The following is a 16280-nucleotide window of genomic DNA, read 5'->3' as shown; positions in this document are numbered from 1 at the left end:
GGGAGGCCGGGGGACTCTGGCTCTTCCCCCTTGTCCACCTCCCTGACTGACTGCTTCGCTCACCTCAGTCCTGCCAACCCAAGGTGCTCACTCCTGGGAAGCGGGAGGATGTGGACCCTGGGGTGCAGGGACGGCCTCCTCTGAGGGCCTGCTGCCCAGCGGGAGGGCGTGAGCAGGGGCAGGGGCTGGCCCTACCCCTGTGTGGGTGGGGGGGTTGGCCCAACACCTTCTCTGCACCAGGATCAGGACTCTGGGCAAATGTGTTTACCAGAGAGCGAAGAGCCTATTTATAGCCTCAGCTGCTGCTCTCCCTGGATCACGGGTGAGGGGGCAGGGTGGCTCCTCAGAACAAGGGTGGTAGTCACCAGGCTCTGCCCAGCTGCCACAGGCCAGATCCCTGCACCCCTTCTCATGGCCAAAGAGACCTTCCCCTTCACCTCTTCCACACTGCGCTCCCTCCGCCTGCAGCGAGAGTGGCTGGAGTGGGAGGACCGGCGCCAGGCAGCGGCCCAGCGGTGCCGGAGTCAAAGGTGCTCCCCAAGCTCCAGGGCCCGACTCACTAGGCCACGCCGCTCGTGCCGAGCCCCAGCGGTCCACAATGCCCTGTTCTCTGGCGACCTGCAACAGGTCCAAGCCTTGTTCCAGGATGAAGATGCTGCCAACATGATTGTGGAGACTGTGAGCAACCAGCTGGCCTGGTCTCCTGAACAGGGTAGGGAGCAGCAGGTGGGGGCAGAAGAGGCAGGAGAGGGAAGGGTGGGGGTGGGGAAAGGGGAACATCTCAGCCCCGTCCCCTCCCTCCAGAACATAAACTACACTATTTCTTCCCACTGCTCATGCCAGCTCCCTCCTAAACAGAGAAGAGGCATGGTTAGTGGTTTGTACATTTTATCAGAATTAAAGTTATACCAATGTGTTATATTAACTACATAGGAACACAATTATATTCTAATATAATTTTTCTATGAATATATATCCACACATGAATATTCCTTCTTCCACAGAATGATATTATAATCCATATGCTATTTTATAACCTCATTTTTTTCAGGTAACATATGTCAATAACCATACATTGACATAATATTTCATATAGGGGCATAAATTCTACTCTACAGGTATGCCATGATTTATATAACTCGGCCCCCAAATGGATTGGATAGATTGGGCTCCTTTCTTAAAGACTATTTTAAATAGCAATATGATGAACTTCTTTGCCTACTTGCCAGCTGATTTCCTTAGGATCTATTCTGACTGGAGGGTTTGTCCATGTAAAGCAAACACCTCAATTCAGGTTGCCCCATTTAGTGGACAAGGGATTGCCTCCAACCCCGCCCACAGACTTGGGGATTCAAAATCCGTGGAGAGTGTGTTTGTACAGTCACCACAGGCTCCAAATTCCTGCTTGTCTTCAACTATTAGAGACGGGAACCTGCACAAGACATCCTGGTCTCATCCTGCAGCATGTCCATCATCCTTCCAATGGCACTTGGCCTTATTTCAATCCTAATAATAAACAAAACATGCTTTACTCAGGATGTACTTTGCCATAATGCAAACAACTTATAGTTGGATATTAAGCATCAGTGTCCTTTAACAGGGCTTTCGTCATTTCTACAATTTGGATCCAACACCGGTCCTGTGATCATACCCTCTCACCACTCTTCCTTTCCCCTCCCCCACCTCCCATCCTCTCCTTCCAACCTCCCCCCAACACCCTCCCCACCCCAGCAGTGTCATGGAACTCCCAACTCACGGCTCCTTCATCTCTGCTCATTGGCTGCTTCCAAGCTCAGCTCCAGGACCTCCTGTTTATAACTCTCCCCCACCCCCAACGCCAGAGCCCCAAGGGAACCAAAAGAGGCAAGAACTCCATCAGCAGCTCAAAGACCCTAACAAGATTCACCTTCTTTAATTGCTCTTAGGGTTTTAAAGAGCAACAATTTTTGTTTCTGTGACACACATACTATGTTTTGTTACAGATTGACAAACTGTTCTAAAAGGCTTTTCCGACTTAATCTCCCAAATCAGGGCTTGAATGAGCCCCTTCCACAGGTACAGCTGGGCACAGAGCTTGTGTGCTTGGCCAGGGGTACAGAGGGAAAGCCAACATCAGCCGTTCACCGCAGCCTGCCCTGCCTGTGGGTCTCATCCTCCCCCCAAACACTGTATACTCTCCACAGGGTTCTGGGTGCTGACCCCCAAGACCAAGCAGACAGTGCCTCTCACTATTGCTGCGGCCCGAGGTTATACGGACTGCGCCCGCCACCTCATCCAGCAGGGAGCTGAGCTGGATGCCCGGGTTGGGGGCCGGGCAGCCTTGCACGAGGCATGTGCCCAGGCCCAGGCGGACTGCGTGCGGCTGCTGCTGACCTTTGGCGCCAAGGCCAATATACTGTCTGAGGAAGGCACAACTCCCTTGCATCTCTGCACAGCCCCTGGGTCCTTGCAGTAAGTGCCCAGGGTATGAGGAGGGAAGGAGGGAGGGAGGGAGGGAGGGAGGGAGGGAGGGAGGGAGGAAGGGAGGGAGGGAGAGAGGGTCTGCAGCTTACATGGCCAGAAGGGAGAAGCACCTTATATTCTCATGTCCTCACAACAACCTGGGAGACTAAAGAGACTAAACTGAGGCTCAAAAAGGTTTAGTGATTTGTCCAAGGTCACATCAGCTAAGCCCAGAAGGCAGAAAAGCCCTGTTGCTTTTTGGGAAAACCCTGTTTCAACTACAGTCTCTCATTCCCTGGGAACCCTCTGTAGGCAAACTCCTAGCTGTTTTGAGGTAGGCATCAGGAGAGATCTAGCCCTGGCTGGTGTAGCTCAGTGGACTGAGCACCAGCCTGCAAACTGAAAGGTTGTGGGTTCAATTCCTAGTTGGGGCACATACCTGGGTTGTGGGCCAGGTCCCCAGTTGAGGGCCTGCAAGAGGCAACTGATCAATGTTTCTATTTGCACATCAATGTTTCTCTCCTTCTCTTTGTCCCTCCCTTCCCCTCTCTCTAAATAAATAAAATCTTAAATCCTTGATAAACTGCATGACTTATGAACAAATATCTTTCCTGGCACAAAGACAAATTTTCTTAAAAAAAAAAAAATCAAGCCTGGTGTTTCCCAACATTAGTATGCAGCCCCACATAGCAGCTCTCATTCCACCTTTTGTTTTTTTTTTCTCTTCCCACCTTCTTAAGGTTAACAGTTTCCTGGCCCCCCTATATGGTGGTATTTGCATTTTTATAAATTGGGCCCACAGACAGGGTGTCCCTGGTAAGGATTCAATCACTCCTGGGGGACACTCCACAGGCCCCGTGCTGGGAACCTCTCCCCTGCTTAAATCTAGATCAGGGATGGAACAGAGTGATCCAAAATTTTTAGCCCTTTCTGTTTTGCTTGTTGTTTCCTTTTGTTGTTGTTGTTGTTATTGTTTTATTTGTTCTTTTTTCTCCCCCGGCCCTTCCTTGAGTTCTTATGGGACTTTATCCTTTTAAGTGATGTGGGAATAGTTCCGCTTACTGAAATCCTGCTGAGATTTTCAATGTTAAGATTAGTATTTGGAAGCAAAAATTAGCCCATGATTAGAATTTACCAAGGAAATGAATTCAGTTGTTATGAATGACTGGCTGCTGCTCAATTCCTGGCCACTGAGCAAAGTGTCTACTGGACACGTGCACTGAAGGAACTGAAGTTCTGGCCATTGGGGGAAGGACACTTGGCCGTCAGGTTTTCATTGGGGTTGCTAGATCTGCTCCTGAGCTTTGGTGACTGGCATTCTGGCTTTTTAATTCTGAATTACTGTTACTTTAGTTTCATCATTAATTTAGTTTGTTGTGTGTTTGGTTCACCCCATGGTGGTTAATGATGAATATTTGCCTCTACAGTGTTCTGGCCTGTAATTTTTCCAGGAGCTTGAAGACTGCGAAAAGACGTGTGCTCCTAAAATCTAGTTTTTGTTGTTTGGTTTTGTTTTTTTTTTAGAGGAAAGTGGAGTAGGTAGGTCCCCAAGTGACTTTTTTTATTGGAATGGGTATGGCTTGTCTGAAAGGGTGGTCTTCAAGTTTGGAGGCAGGGAGAAAAATACTAGAATTTCTTTTAATTTTCTGTTTCATAGTATACACAGTAGTGGGTTTCCAATTATGTGCGTGCTATCAAAATGTTAGGAGACAGCCCTGACTGGTGTGGCTCAGTTGGTTGGGCATCATCCCGCGAATCAAAAGGTTGTCTGTCTGCTTCCCAGTCAGGCCACGTGCTGGGGTTACTGGTTTGGTCCTAGTTGGGGCATTTACAAGAGGCGACCCTTGATCGATGTTTCTTACCCTCTCTTTCCCCCTCCCTTCCCCTCTCTCTAAAAATAAATAAATAAAACCTTTAAAAAAATGTCGAGACAAATGATTCAGAACCAGGCCTTGGGGTCTCAGTGGCATTGGGGCGTCAGGTTAGACTCCGGGAAGTCGGGAACAGTGAGTACTAATTCCGGCGTAGCCACTGACCTGCTGTGTGTCCTTGGCTGCACTGTGACCTTTTTGGGCTGAAGTTTTTCGAGTGAAAACTGAAGATGCTTTTGGTGACTTTCATGGGCCTTTCAGCTCTTCTGTCTGCCGCGGGGCTTTCTGTAAGTCTGACGGTGGACACCAGGTTCGCCTCCAGTTGTGGGGGACGGGAAGAAAGGGGGTAAGGGATGACAGCAGGCTGAGGGGTTCCCAGGCCACGCCTTGATTTCTCAGGATTTATCGTGGCACCTTGTGCCCTGCCCCCCAGGTGCGCTAAGCTGCTGTTGGAGGCTGGAGCTACGGTGAATGCCGCTGCGAGGGACAGCGAGGTGACACCCCTGCACGTGGTGGCAGCGCGCGGCCTGGAGGAGCACGTGGCTCTCTACTTGGAGTACGGAGCCGATGTGCGCCTGCGCACCAGCCAGGGTGAGACGGCCCTGAACGCGGCTTGTGCTGGGGCTGAAGGCCCGGGCAGCAGCCGGAAGCACCAGGCTGCGGTGTGCCAGCTCCTGGAGGCCGGGGCTGATGCCCGCGTGGCCGGGCGCAAGCGCCACACGCCACTGCACAACGCCTGTGCCAATGGCTGCGGGGCCCTGGCCGAGCTGCTGCTGCGCCACGGGGCCTGCGTCGGAGTGCCCAATGCAGCAGGCCACACACCCATGGACTGTGCGCTGCAGGCTGTCCAGGATGCGCCTAACTGGGAGCCCGAGGTCCTCTTCGCGGCGCTGCTGGACTACGGGGCCCAGCCAGTGCACCCTGAGGTGCGTAGGGGGAGGAGCCTGTGAAAGGCGGCTCCAGTTCGGGGTGGAGGGCTGCCTATGCAATTGGCTCACCTCTGGGTGAAGAGGACGGGGTCGAGTCACGGAGCCCACCGTTTGTGGCCAGAGGTTTGGCTCCATCTTGGGAAGAACCAGTGAGGGCTATGGGGGAAGGTATCCAAGGGAGAAAATAGGTCCGCAGGAAACTAGCTGGGGCCAGGAAGTTGTGGAGCACCCGAGAGCGCGGTAAACTGATGCATGGAAAGTATGAGAGGCGCATGCCCCTGGTTGGGCGAGGCACGGTGCCCCGGAGGCCCTCTTTCCATTCCTAGATGCTGAAACACTGTGCCAACTTTCCGCGGGCCCTGGAAGTCCTGCTTAATGCCTACCCTTGTGTGCCATCCTGTGACACCTGGGTGGAAGCCGTACTCCCAGAGCTGTGGCAGGTACGCCCGCCCCGGGGCACAGATCGATCCCGGACTCCGGGGGAGATGGAAGGGAGGGTGGGCTTCCTAGAGGGAGGGCAGGAGGGCCCCTGGGCTGGTGGCGGGCAGAGTGAAACCCCTGGTTTCTAGCAGCTCAGAACCCCCTCTAATTCCACACATTTATCAGGCTTCTCCAACTCGGTGGGCGCTCAGACTCTTTGGAGTCGGGGTGGGCACAGACATGGCTGAGATGGGGCTTTGCAGTGTGGCCCCAGCTCTCTGGCTCGCAATCTTGAGTCCTTCAGTACGCACCGAATTTTACATGCTGCAAAATACTAGGGCCCTACCACTAGGTGGCCCACCGTGGAAGGGCAGAGTCAAGGGTGTTGGGCCTTGTCTGACCCTGTTCCACCCGTCTAGGAGCATGAAGCCTTCTATAGCTCAGCCCTGAGCATGGTGAACCAACCAAGACGGCTGCAGCACCTGGCCCGGCTGGCTGTGCGCGCTCAGTTGGGTGACCGCTGCCGACAGGCCGCTGCGCGCCTCCCGCTGCCCCAGCTCCTCAGGGACTACTTGCTGCTTCGTGTGGAGGGGCACATCCAGTGAGCGCCACGCCAGGCTGCTCCCACAGCTTGTCCCGCTTTCCTCATCCATCGTATCCCTCAGCCCCAGAGAACCAGTCGCTCGCCCTCCAGCCACGCTGCGCACAGTCCTGGACAGGCTCATCCCTCCACTGGCTTCCTGAGCCAACTGCTGACCTCCAGCCCGGTCTGAGCTTCAGCCCTGCCCTCTGATGGGAAGGTCTGCAGACTCAGCCTTCACCCCTCTCCTGTCCTGTGCCCAAGTGGATGACGGCCCCTCCATCCACCCAGGCCCAGATCCAGGAGGTGGTGATCCTTGTTGCACCCCTGTCCCCTGCCAACTTGTATCTGTTCAGCTTCCTAAAGAGTGACGCTTAGTTGCCATTGTCATTTGAGGGACGGACCTCACAGACTGATCTTGAAACCCACGCTCTCTGTTTTTTTTGTTTCCTAAGATTTTATTTTTTTAGAGAGAGGAGAAGGGAGGGAGAAAGAGAAGGAGAGAAATATCGATTGGTTGGTTGAACCGGGGACCTAGCCTGCAACCCAGGAATGTGCCCTAACCGGGAATCAAACTGGCAGCCTTTTGGTTCGCAGGCTGGTGCCCACTGAGCCACACCAGCCAAGGCATGAAACCCATGCTTTTAAAACCGTTTCCAGGTGTTCCCCCTCCTTGGTACACCCTTCGTGTGTGTGTGTGTGTATTTTTTTTTTAATCCTGGCTGAAGTTGATTTTATTCTCAGGATAGCTCACTAGCACTCTCTGACCCACTGAGCCGGGAACCTTCCTTGGTATCATCTTAAGAGCCTGTGTCTGCCTCAGCCAGGCTGACGGGCACCATACTCCTTGAACAGGCATTTCAGTCAGTGCTTGTTGAGGGAGGAATAAACGCATGATGGCCGGCACCCACTTATGGTTGTGTTGCGCCTCGCCCCCATGCATGGTGTCTTGTACAGCGGTCACCACACTTGTGAGCTCTGAGGGCCTGTGGCAAGAGGACCAGCCACCCGCTGTCCCCTCCTTCTCTCTCACTTCCTCCTCTGGTTCCAGAGTCAAATATACCACCATTCACCGAGGAAGCTTTTCAAGACAAGTTAGTTTTTATGAGCGCAAATAAATGATTTATGCACAGTACCGATGTGTGGATATTGTTAGGTTGAAATGTGACTAGGATACCTATCACTCCATGTTTATTTTCCCCACTTTGCCCTCTCCTAAGGTTCCCAAGTTTTCTGCAGTGAGCAACACTTACTCTTGTGATAGGAAAAAGGGTGTAAACAACACAAGGCCCCTCCCAGTCCCTGAATCTGTAGTAGCCACCTTGGGAGGGAACTGAGGAGGGGCTCCCAGCAGCCCACGCCCCTGTCCTTTTGCTGAGGGACTCTGGGATCCCAGGAGCCATTACCATTTGGAGCTGTGCGGTAGCAAAAAGCCCGAAGTCCTGGGTTGGCTTCCTGCAGTTGGTGGGGCCTCCCCTCCTCTGCGGAGTTGTTATCTGCAGAGATGCCCTTTGACCAACACAAAGACAGGCTTTTACCTTATTATGCAGAGCAGAGACCTCTGCTTTCTGGACGTTTTCACTTTAACTTCATAGAGCCATGGGCACGAGAGAAGAGAGGGAAATTCCCTCTAGCCCTGGGCCCAAGCTCGGAGCTTCACTCCCAGGGCATGGGGCTGAGTTGTCTGCCCCCCTCACAGCAGGCTAACCCCTCTGAGCCCAGCTTTTTCTGTTTGCTTACAACTACAAGATACTTGTTTAAAGAAAACAAAAGATACATGGGATTATGTATGTCATTTGGGGGTAGGAGATTTTCCAGTGTAAAAGCATAAAAGAAAAGATTAATAGATCTGGATACAGAAAAAGTTTAAATTTGGTGTTATAGAAACACCAATCCATTAACACATGTAAAAGGCAAAATATTGAAAAATGTAGTACAGCTAAAAGATTTTATTTCCTTGATCTGTGAGGGCAGGAATAACACCTGTTGTTGTTGTTGTTGTTTTTTAAATTCTCACCAGAGGATGTTTTTATTGATTTTAGAGAGAGGAAGCAGGGGGAGAGAGCAACATTAATGTGAGAGAGAAACAACGATCAGTTGCCTCCCGTATATGCCTAGACCAGGGAATGAACCGGCAACCTAGGCATGTGCCCCAACTGGGGGTTGAACCCGCAACCTTTTGGTGCACAGGACGATGCTCCAACCAACTAAGCCACCAGGCCAGGGCAGGAATGACATCCATTTCATTATCATTGTTGGCTTGGTACCTCTACAGTGCCTACCAGAGAGTGGACACTCAAATATCTAAGTGAATGATAGTATCACCAGCAACCAGGGACAAACAAATTAAAACAGCAATATAGTCCACTAGATTAGGGGAAATTTTAAAGATTGATAATATGCAAGGCCTGTGACGATATGGAGAAATGAGTTCTTGCACATCCTCTTGATGGGAAAGGAAACTGCTTCTTTGGTGGGCAATTTAGTGGTACCCTTAAACATTGCTCCCTAGTTACACGAAAGGCTGGTACATATGGGAATACTCATCCCGGCATTGCTTGTAACAAGGCAGCAAGTGGGAGGTGGTACACAAATCCATGTAGGAAATACAATTCAGCCCTTACAAAGGGTAAGAACCCTCAGCAGGAAAGAACTGGGAAGGGATTCCAGGTGAATAGCATGTACATTGTCTTGGAAAAATTTTCAAGACTGTTGCTAAGGAGAAAAAAACAGGTTGGAATACAATATGTACAGCAAAAACTAAACGAAACAATACAAACCCCATGATTATAGAGGAACAGGAAAAGACAAGGCAGGCAGGCATGCACCCAAGAATTCTCCCCCTGGGCAGGGAAAAGGGACAGTGCCCACGGGGCTTTTGGTGGCCGGTATCTGAATTTTTCACGGTGGGGTACACACGGATTATTGTGAAATTAAAAAAAAAAAAAATAGAAGAAAAGGCACAAAGCCCAAAGAGTTAATTTACAAACTAGTTGATGAACTATGTAAAACGTGCACACTCACTAGTAATCCAATTAATGCAAATTAAAGAGAGAGACACTGTTTGCTTACTGCAGCGATTTTCAACCTTTTTCATTTCAAGGCACATATAAACTAATTACTAAAATTCTGCAGCACACCAAAAAAATATTGCTGATCTGACAAAAAAAAAAAAAAAAAATAGGTAGAATTTTGAATCATTCACACCAGATGGCTATTGTTGTGTTGGCTGTTGTCATTTCTTCATATGACAGTGTCCCTGACTAAATGGTCGGGCACTGCATGTTTTACAAATTCTTGCAGCACATGGGTTAAAAATCTTTGGTCTATCAGTGTGGCAAACGTGAAACAACATCTAGTGGTTAGGAAAGGAGCACTTTGTGTTTCTTTAAACATTTTTTTATTGGATAAATTTGATGTGTTACATTTTGCAAATTTAAGATGTGCAGTGTGTTACTTTGATGCATTTATATATTGTAATATGATTGCCACTGAAGGAATATTTATCATATTGCATCATTATAGTCCAGTATTATAGACTATATTCACTAAACTGTGCATTCGAGTGGCTTACTTACTACTCATTACAAGTTTGTACCCTAAACGCCATCAATCTTATCCCCCAAGCACTTTTAGTTTTTTAATAAACCAGATGTATTAGAAACATATTTAGTTAAGGCAGCATCCCAGAATTTATAGATACATTCACTGTTCTATAGGCATCTTAATTGCACATAAAAGTATAAAAACACCTAAGTTCAATAGTTCAAGAAAAATAAACAGCTCCTAAACTACATTATGAACAATGTTCAATGAAGTTAAGATCCATTAAAATACTCGGTTAATTATTACTATACTTAAAAGAACCAGTTTTGGGTGGTAGCATGGTCCCTGCTGCGGAATTCTTTCTTTCCTCCGGCGAAAAACAGCGAACCTCAAAACCCAAAGCCTGAAAGCCCCCCTTTCAAAATACCCTTAACTGCATCTTGTCCTTTGCTGTACAAACTCACAAAACCTATCTCTTGTCAGACTCAACTTCCACTTTTTCCAGCCCTTCGTCCCAGCTGCTGAGCATTCCAAGACTGTCTCATTCCTGGCCAACCCTCCCTTCTTCCATCCATTTTCCTCACTCTTAAGACTTCGCCTCTGACTAGCAGATAAGCGAATCCTCTTAAATTCCCAATCTCTTTCCCCTAACTTCTCTGAACCCATCCATCATTTATTTAACAAATCTTTAACACGTACCTGATGCATGCAGGCATTGGAATACATTTGGGGGATACTGGAATAATAAAAGAAAAAACACGAGAGAGAATTCCGGTCAAGATGGCAGCATAGGTAAACATGGCACGCTTCCTCGCACAACCACATCAAAATTACAACTAAACTACAGAACAACCATCACTCAGAACCATCGGAAATCAAGTTGAATAGAAGTCTGACAACTATACAATTAAAAAAAAAAAACACATCCATCCAGACAGGTAGGAGGGGGCAGACATGGAACAGGCTGGTCCCACATCTAAGTGTGGTGGATAAAAATTCAGAAGGGATATCTTGGGAGCAAGGAGTCCCAGCCCCACACCACGCCTCCCAGCCCAGGGTTCCAGCGCCAGAAAGATAACTTCTGGCTACAAAACCAGTGGGGAATGAGTTGGCGAAAGAAACTTCTGGAGTCCCAAGCGTTTCCTCTTAAAGAACCCACACGTGGACTTAATCAGACTCATTCCCTGAGCTCCACCACCAGGATAGCAGCTTGAAAGGCACCAGTGGCACACAGGGAGAAAGCGAAGTGCCTGGTGTCAAGGCAAGACCTGGGGGACGGCCTTCTCCCAGACAGAAAGGTGGGCCACTATCTCTTTTCTGAACCCTCTCCAAACAGAGCTACAGAGTGGGCAAGCTAGTGCCATATCTGAGACTCCATCAACCTGGCTAACAGTGCTCCACCCTGCAGATCCCCAGAGACTCCATCCCATCCAACTTACCAGCCCACTCAAGTTGCTTTTCCATATGAATGGTCGGTCTTGGCTCAGGCTTCACAATTTCCTAAATCCTCCCAAACAACCAATAGCCAGCTTCAGTGAGTTCTCAGTCCCCATACCTCTTTCTAAGGGGCCTTAAGCTCAGAACTAGCAGCAACCAGCCTAAATCTACAGCTTGGCTTCACCTGAGAATCCCCAGGCCCAGCACAAGTAGCAGCCTTCTCAGATTGCTTTACAGCTCAGGCAAGGTGGCCCCAGGCAAAACACAGGTGGGGGCTGACCTTGGCCTGCACCACCTGGGAAACCCCAGAGCCAGCGCACCCAGTGGACAGCTACAGGCCACCCTGGAGCATCACCACCCTGCTCCTGCATAGCTGATCCCCCACGGAGGGCAGAGATTGGTGGTGAGTGGTCACAGCCAGTTCTTGCAGCTGACAGGCCTGGGTAAATCCCTCCTACTGACCTGACAATAGTAATCAAGGCTCAACTTCAAAGGGAGGGTGTACTCAGCCCACATGAAGGGCACACCTTGAGTACCCAGCTTGGGTGATAGGGGAGGCTGTGCTACTGGACACCGACTACATTAGGCCACTCTACCAAGACAGGAAGTCATAGCGGTTCTACCTAATATATAGAAATAAACACAGGGAGGCTGCCAAAATGAGGAGACAAAGAAACGTGGCCCAAATGAAAGAACAGATCAAAACTCCAGAAAAAGAACTAAACAAAATGGAGATTTGCAATCTATCAGATGCAGAGTTCAAAACACTAGTTATAAGGAAAGATCCAGTCAGAGACAAAGGATACACTAATTGAAATAAAGAACAATTAACAGGGAAACAACAGTACAGTTGATGAAGCTGAGAATCAAATCAATGATATGGAACATAAGGAAGCAAAAAACGACCAATCAGAACAACAAGAAGAAAAAAGAATCCAAAAAAATGAAGATAGTATAAGCAGTCTGTGGGACAACTTCAAGTGTTCCAACATTCACATCATAGGGGTGCCAGAAGGGGAAGAGAAAGAGTGAGAAACTGGAAATCTATTTGAAGAAATAATGAAAGAAAACTTCCCTAATTTGGTGAAGAAAATAGATATGCAAGTCCAGGAAGCACAGAGAGTCCCAAACAAGACGGATGCAAAGAGGCCCATACCAAGACACATCATAATTAAAATGCTAAAGGTTAAAGATAAAAAGAGAATCTTAAAAGCAGCAAGAAAATAGCAGTCAGTTACCTACAAGGGAATTCCTATAAAACTGCCAACGGATTTCTCAAAAGAAACTTTGCAGATTAGAAGAGATTGGCAAGAAGTCTCTTGCCATGAAAGTCATGAAAAGCAGGGACCTACAGCCAAGATTGCTCTACCCAGCAAAGCTATTATTTAGAATCAAAGGGCAGATAAAGAGCTTCCCAGACAAGAAGAAAACTAAATGAGTTCATCATCACCAAACTATTATAAATGAAATGAAACGTTAAAGGGACTCATTTAAGAAAATTAGAGTATGAACAATAAAATGGCAACAAATACCAAAAATTGAATCTAAAAAACAAACTAAGTAACCAAGAACAGAGACAGAATCATGGATATGGAGAGCATTTTGATGGTTGCCCGAATGGAGAGAGTCATGGGGGAATGAGTGAAGAGGTCTGGGGATTAAGAAGTACAAATAGGTGGTTACAGAATAGCCGTGGGGATGTAAAATACAGTGCAGGAAATGGAGTAGCCAAAGAACCTGCAAATGACCCATGGACAGGAACAATGGTGTGGGGATTGCCTGAGGGAGTGGGGGGTGCTGGGTGGAGGGGAGCAAAGGGGAGAAAAGTGGGACAACCGTAATAGCATAATCAATAAAATATAATTTTAAAAAAACACAGTTCCTGCATTCAAGGAATTTGATAAGAGAAAAAATGGAAAATGACAATATAGTGTAATAAATGTTATGGCAAAGGTCAGTCCCTGCAACCTGGGGACACAGTGTATGTGCCTAACCCAAATGGATGAATCATGTACCTGGGGCAGCCAATTTCCCACCTCCTCCCCAGCGCAAGCCCCACTCGCTGCTGGCTCAGCCCTCCAGGGCTCCAGAGGGCTCTGCTCAGTCAATCCTGCCCTTCGCAGGTTGCCTTTATCCTCACGTCTCCCCTTCTCTGCTCTTTCCTCTGGCTTAAAAACATCTTTCGTGATTCTCACATCTCTCAAAACCTGGCCCATCTATTCCCTGTTCCTCTTTAGCCTCTACCATGCTTTTAGGGAAGGGAATGCTAGCAGGTGCTATTCACACTGCTGGTAGGAATGGAAATAGGTACAACCTTCTAGAGGACAAACTGGCACTATGCATCAAAACCTTAAAAATGTGAACACCTTTTGATCCAGCAATTCCAGTTTCAGGAGTTTGTCCTGGGGGGGAAAAAAATCATGGATGTGTACAAAACTCTGCCTTCAAAAACATACAAAGATGTTTATTAAAACACTGTTTAAAAACAAAGTACTGAAAACAATGTAAATCTCTGTCCAGATGATACGATTAGTTTAAAAATCATGGTGCCACATAGAAGGTAATCCTGTTGAGAAGCTATTTAAAAGTATGTTATAAAAATATTCAATGAGCCCTGGCTGGTATGGCTCAGTGGACTGAGCACAGGCCTATGAACCAAAAGGTTGCTGATTCGATTCCCAGTCAGGGCACATACCTGGGTTTCAGGCCAGGTCCTCAGTTAGGGGCCTGTGAAAGGCAGCCGATTGATGTGATCTCTCACACGTTGATGTTTCTCTCCCTCTTTCTCCTTCCCTTCTCCTCTCTCTAATAATAAAGAAATAAATACAATCTTTTTTTTTTTTTTTTAAGAGAGACCAGCCAGGCACCATCGAAGCCCCAGAGCCTCCTCTTCTTTTTTCAAAGATTTTATTTAGTTAATTTTATGGAAGGAAGGGAGGGAGAAACAGAAGGAGAGAAACATCGATGTGTGGTTGCGTTTTGCGTGTCCCCTAACGGGGACTTGGCCTGCAACCCAGGCATATGCCCTACCGGGAATTGAACTGGCAACCCCTTGGTTTGCAGGCTGGCACTCAATCTACTGAGCCACACCAGCCAGGGCTAAATAAAATCTTTAAATCGATGAAGTGGGAAAAACTTCATGGTATGTAGTTAAATGAAAAGAGTAGGGGACCAAATATCGACAATAAGATCATACAAATATACAGCACATTTCCTAGCATGTAATAAACTCTCAAAATGATTAACACTGGTTCAACTCATTGGTTTATTCATTTCCTCAAATATTTGAGGGGCCTTGAACCTGCTATTCTCTCTCTGGAACCCTGCTTGGTAAATCTCTACTCATTTGTCAAAATTCTATTTAACCGTAACATGATGTTGTGCTCCATCCTATGTCATTCAAAATAAAAGTACTAAGTTTTAACCCAAAAGGTACATACATGCAGAAATTAAAACAGTATCTTCAATCTCAAAAACATACTGTTGAGCAAAAAAAGCCAAACAAAAGCATTAAAAGGAGAAATTCAAACAGATACTTGTACATCAATGTTCACAGCAACATTATTCACAATAGCCCAAAGGTGGAAAGAACGTAAGTGTCCATTGACAGATGAATGGATAAATAAAATGTGATATAGACATATAATGAAATATTAATCACTCTTAAAAAGGAATACAATTTTGATATGGTCTACAACATGAATGACCCTTGAAAACATGCTAAGTGAAATGAGGTAGACATGAAAAGACAAATAGTGTATGATTCCACTTATATGAGATACTTAGACTAGAGGCGGGAGAAGGAATGGGTACAGGAAATGGATAGCGTGATGGGTGCACAACGTTGTGAATGTGCTTCATGCCACTGAGTTAGCCACTTAAAAATGGTTCAAGTCGTAAGTTCTATGTATATATTACCGTAATAAAAAAGCTTAAAAAGAAAAAAAGCCAGACACCAAAGTGTACACATTTTTTGATTCCATTTATACAAAGTACAGAAACAGAGAAATCTAATCTATGGTGACAGAAGTCAGGATAGTGAATACTCAGCTTTGGTCAGGTAGCTCAGGTTGGCTAGAGGATCATCCAGATAGGCCAAGGTTGTGGGTTCCATCCCCCCACCCGATAGATGATGCATAAATAAGTGGAGCAACATATAAATGTTTCTCTCAAATCAATAAAAAAATTATTTTTAAATAGTGACTACCCTGTAAATTAGTGGCTGAAAGGGGACAAGAAGGGGAGTCGTGGGTCGGTCATTTCTTGATCCGAATGCTGGTCCTACTGGTGTGTTACGTTGGCGAAAACCACCGAGCACTTTGCTCAGGAGCTTGCCCCTGTCGGCATCATTCATGCTATTTGGTCAATCAATAGTTCACCAAAAAACAACAAAACCCCCAGCACATGTTTAGAGAAAAATTAATTGCAAAATTCTGGATACGTTCTTGGAAGCTGAACCTTCTGGGGGCTCCTGCTTTTCTTGTGCTCTAAACCTGCCCTGCATATGTACCTTCTTTGAAAAGTTATCGTGCATAATTTACCCAAGTCCCACACTACCTGGGGCCGCACTGTCGTAGCACCGCATAGTGATTAAATTGTCTCCCTGTTTGTCTCCCGACTATCCCAGAATTTTTGGAAGTCAGAGAGACTAGACCTTACTGACCCCACTAACCTGGAGCAGTAATAAATCCTATGGGACCGGGAGGCTGGGAGCGAAGCCGGAAGAACAAGGCTGGAAACATGGAAGTACTGCTGGGGCTCTGGCCAGCCGTGCCAGCCCGCTCAATCTTCGAGAGTCGATACCACGCCCCCTTTCAAGCTCTTCTCCCAACTCCCTCCTGGCCCTGCCCCTCAACCCAGAGCCCCTCGGACTCCGCCCACTGGGCGTGGCTCTGCTTGGGAGAGCGAGGATCCCGCCAACAACGACTCCACCCCTCCTTCCGGGGACAAACCTGTCCCTTTTAAAGAATACGTTTACGTCAGCCCGCCTTACGTAGCTTTTGCATCATCAGTGCAAGGCGCGGAGGCGGGACTTCCTGTCTCTGGCTCTAACAG

General features: G+C 47.6%; 1 protein-coding gene across 1 annotated transcript; it reads left to right on the top strand.

The window, feature by feature from the left end:
- Positions 1–330: 330 nt before the first annotated feature.
- Positions 331–6347, top strand: ASB16 (ankyrin repeat and SOCS box containing 16). Its single transcript, XM_054593282.1, has 5 exons — positions 331–712; positions 2184–2451; positions 4747–5239; positions 5569–5682; positions 6082–6347. Exons 1-5 carry the CDS (start codon positions 412–414, stop codon positions 6265–6267), a joined length of 1362 nt encoding a protein of 453 aa, XP_054449257.1. The 5' UTR covers positions 331–411; the 3' UTR covers positions 6268–6347.
- The last annotated feature ends 9933 nt before the right edge of the window (positions 6348–16280 follow it).

Source organism: Pteronotus mesoamericanus, unplaced genomic scaffold (genome assembly GCF_021234165.1).
Source record: "Pteronotus mesoamericanus isolate MK-2021 breed Mesoamerican mustached bat unplaced genomic scaffold, CSHL_Meso_final scaffold_408, whole genome shotgun sequence".
In the NCBI taxonomy this organism is placed as follows: Eukaryota; Metazoa; Chordata; class Mammalia; order Chiroptera; family Mormoopidae; genus Pteronotus; species Pteronotus mesoamericanus.
This window is presented reverse-complemented; position numbering and strand designations above follow the sequence as displayed.

What these genes read in the sequence shown, in the direction of transcription:
- ASB16 (XM_054593282.1), top strand. Translation starts at nt 412, where the DNA reads ATGGCCAAAGAGACCTTCCCCTTCACCTCTTCCACACTGCGCTCCCTC. An exon ending in ACAGCCCCTGGGTCCTTGCA is followed by an intron (nt 2,452 to 4,746) that starts GTAAGTGCCCAG and finishes CCTGCCCCCCAG; the next exon opens with GTGCGCTAAGCTGCTGTTGG. An exon ending in CCCAGCCAGTGCACCCTGAG is followed by an intron (nt 5,240 to 5,568) that starts GTGCGTAGGGGG and finishes TTCCATTCCTAG; the next exon opens with ATGCTGAAACACTGTGCCAA.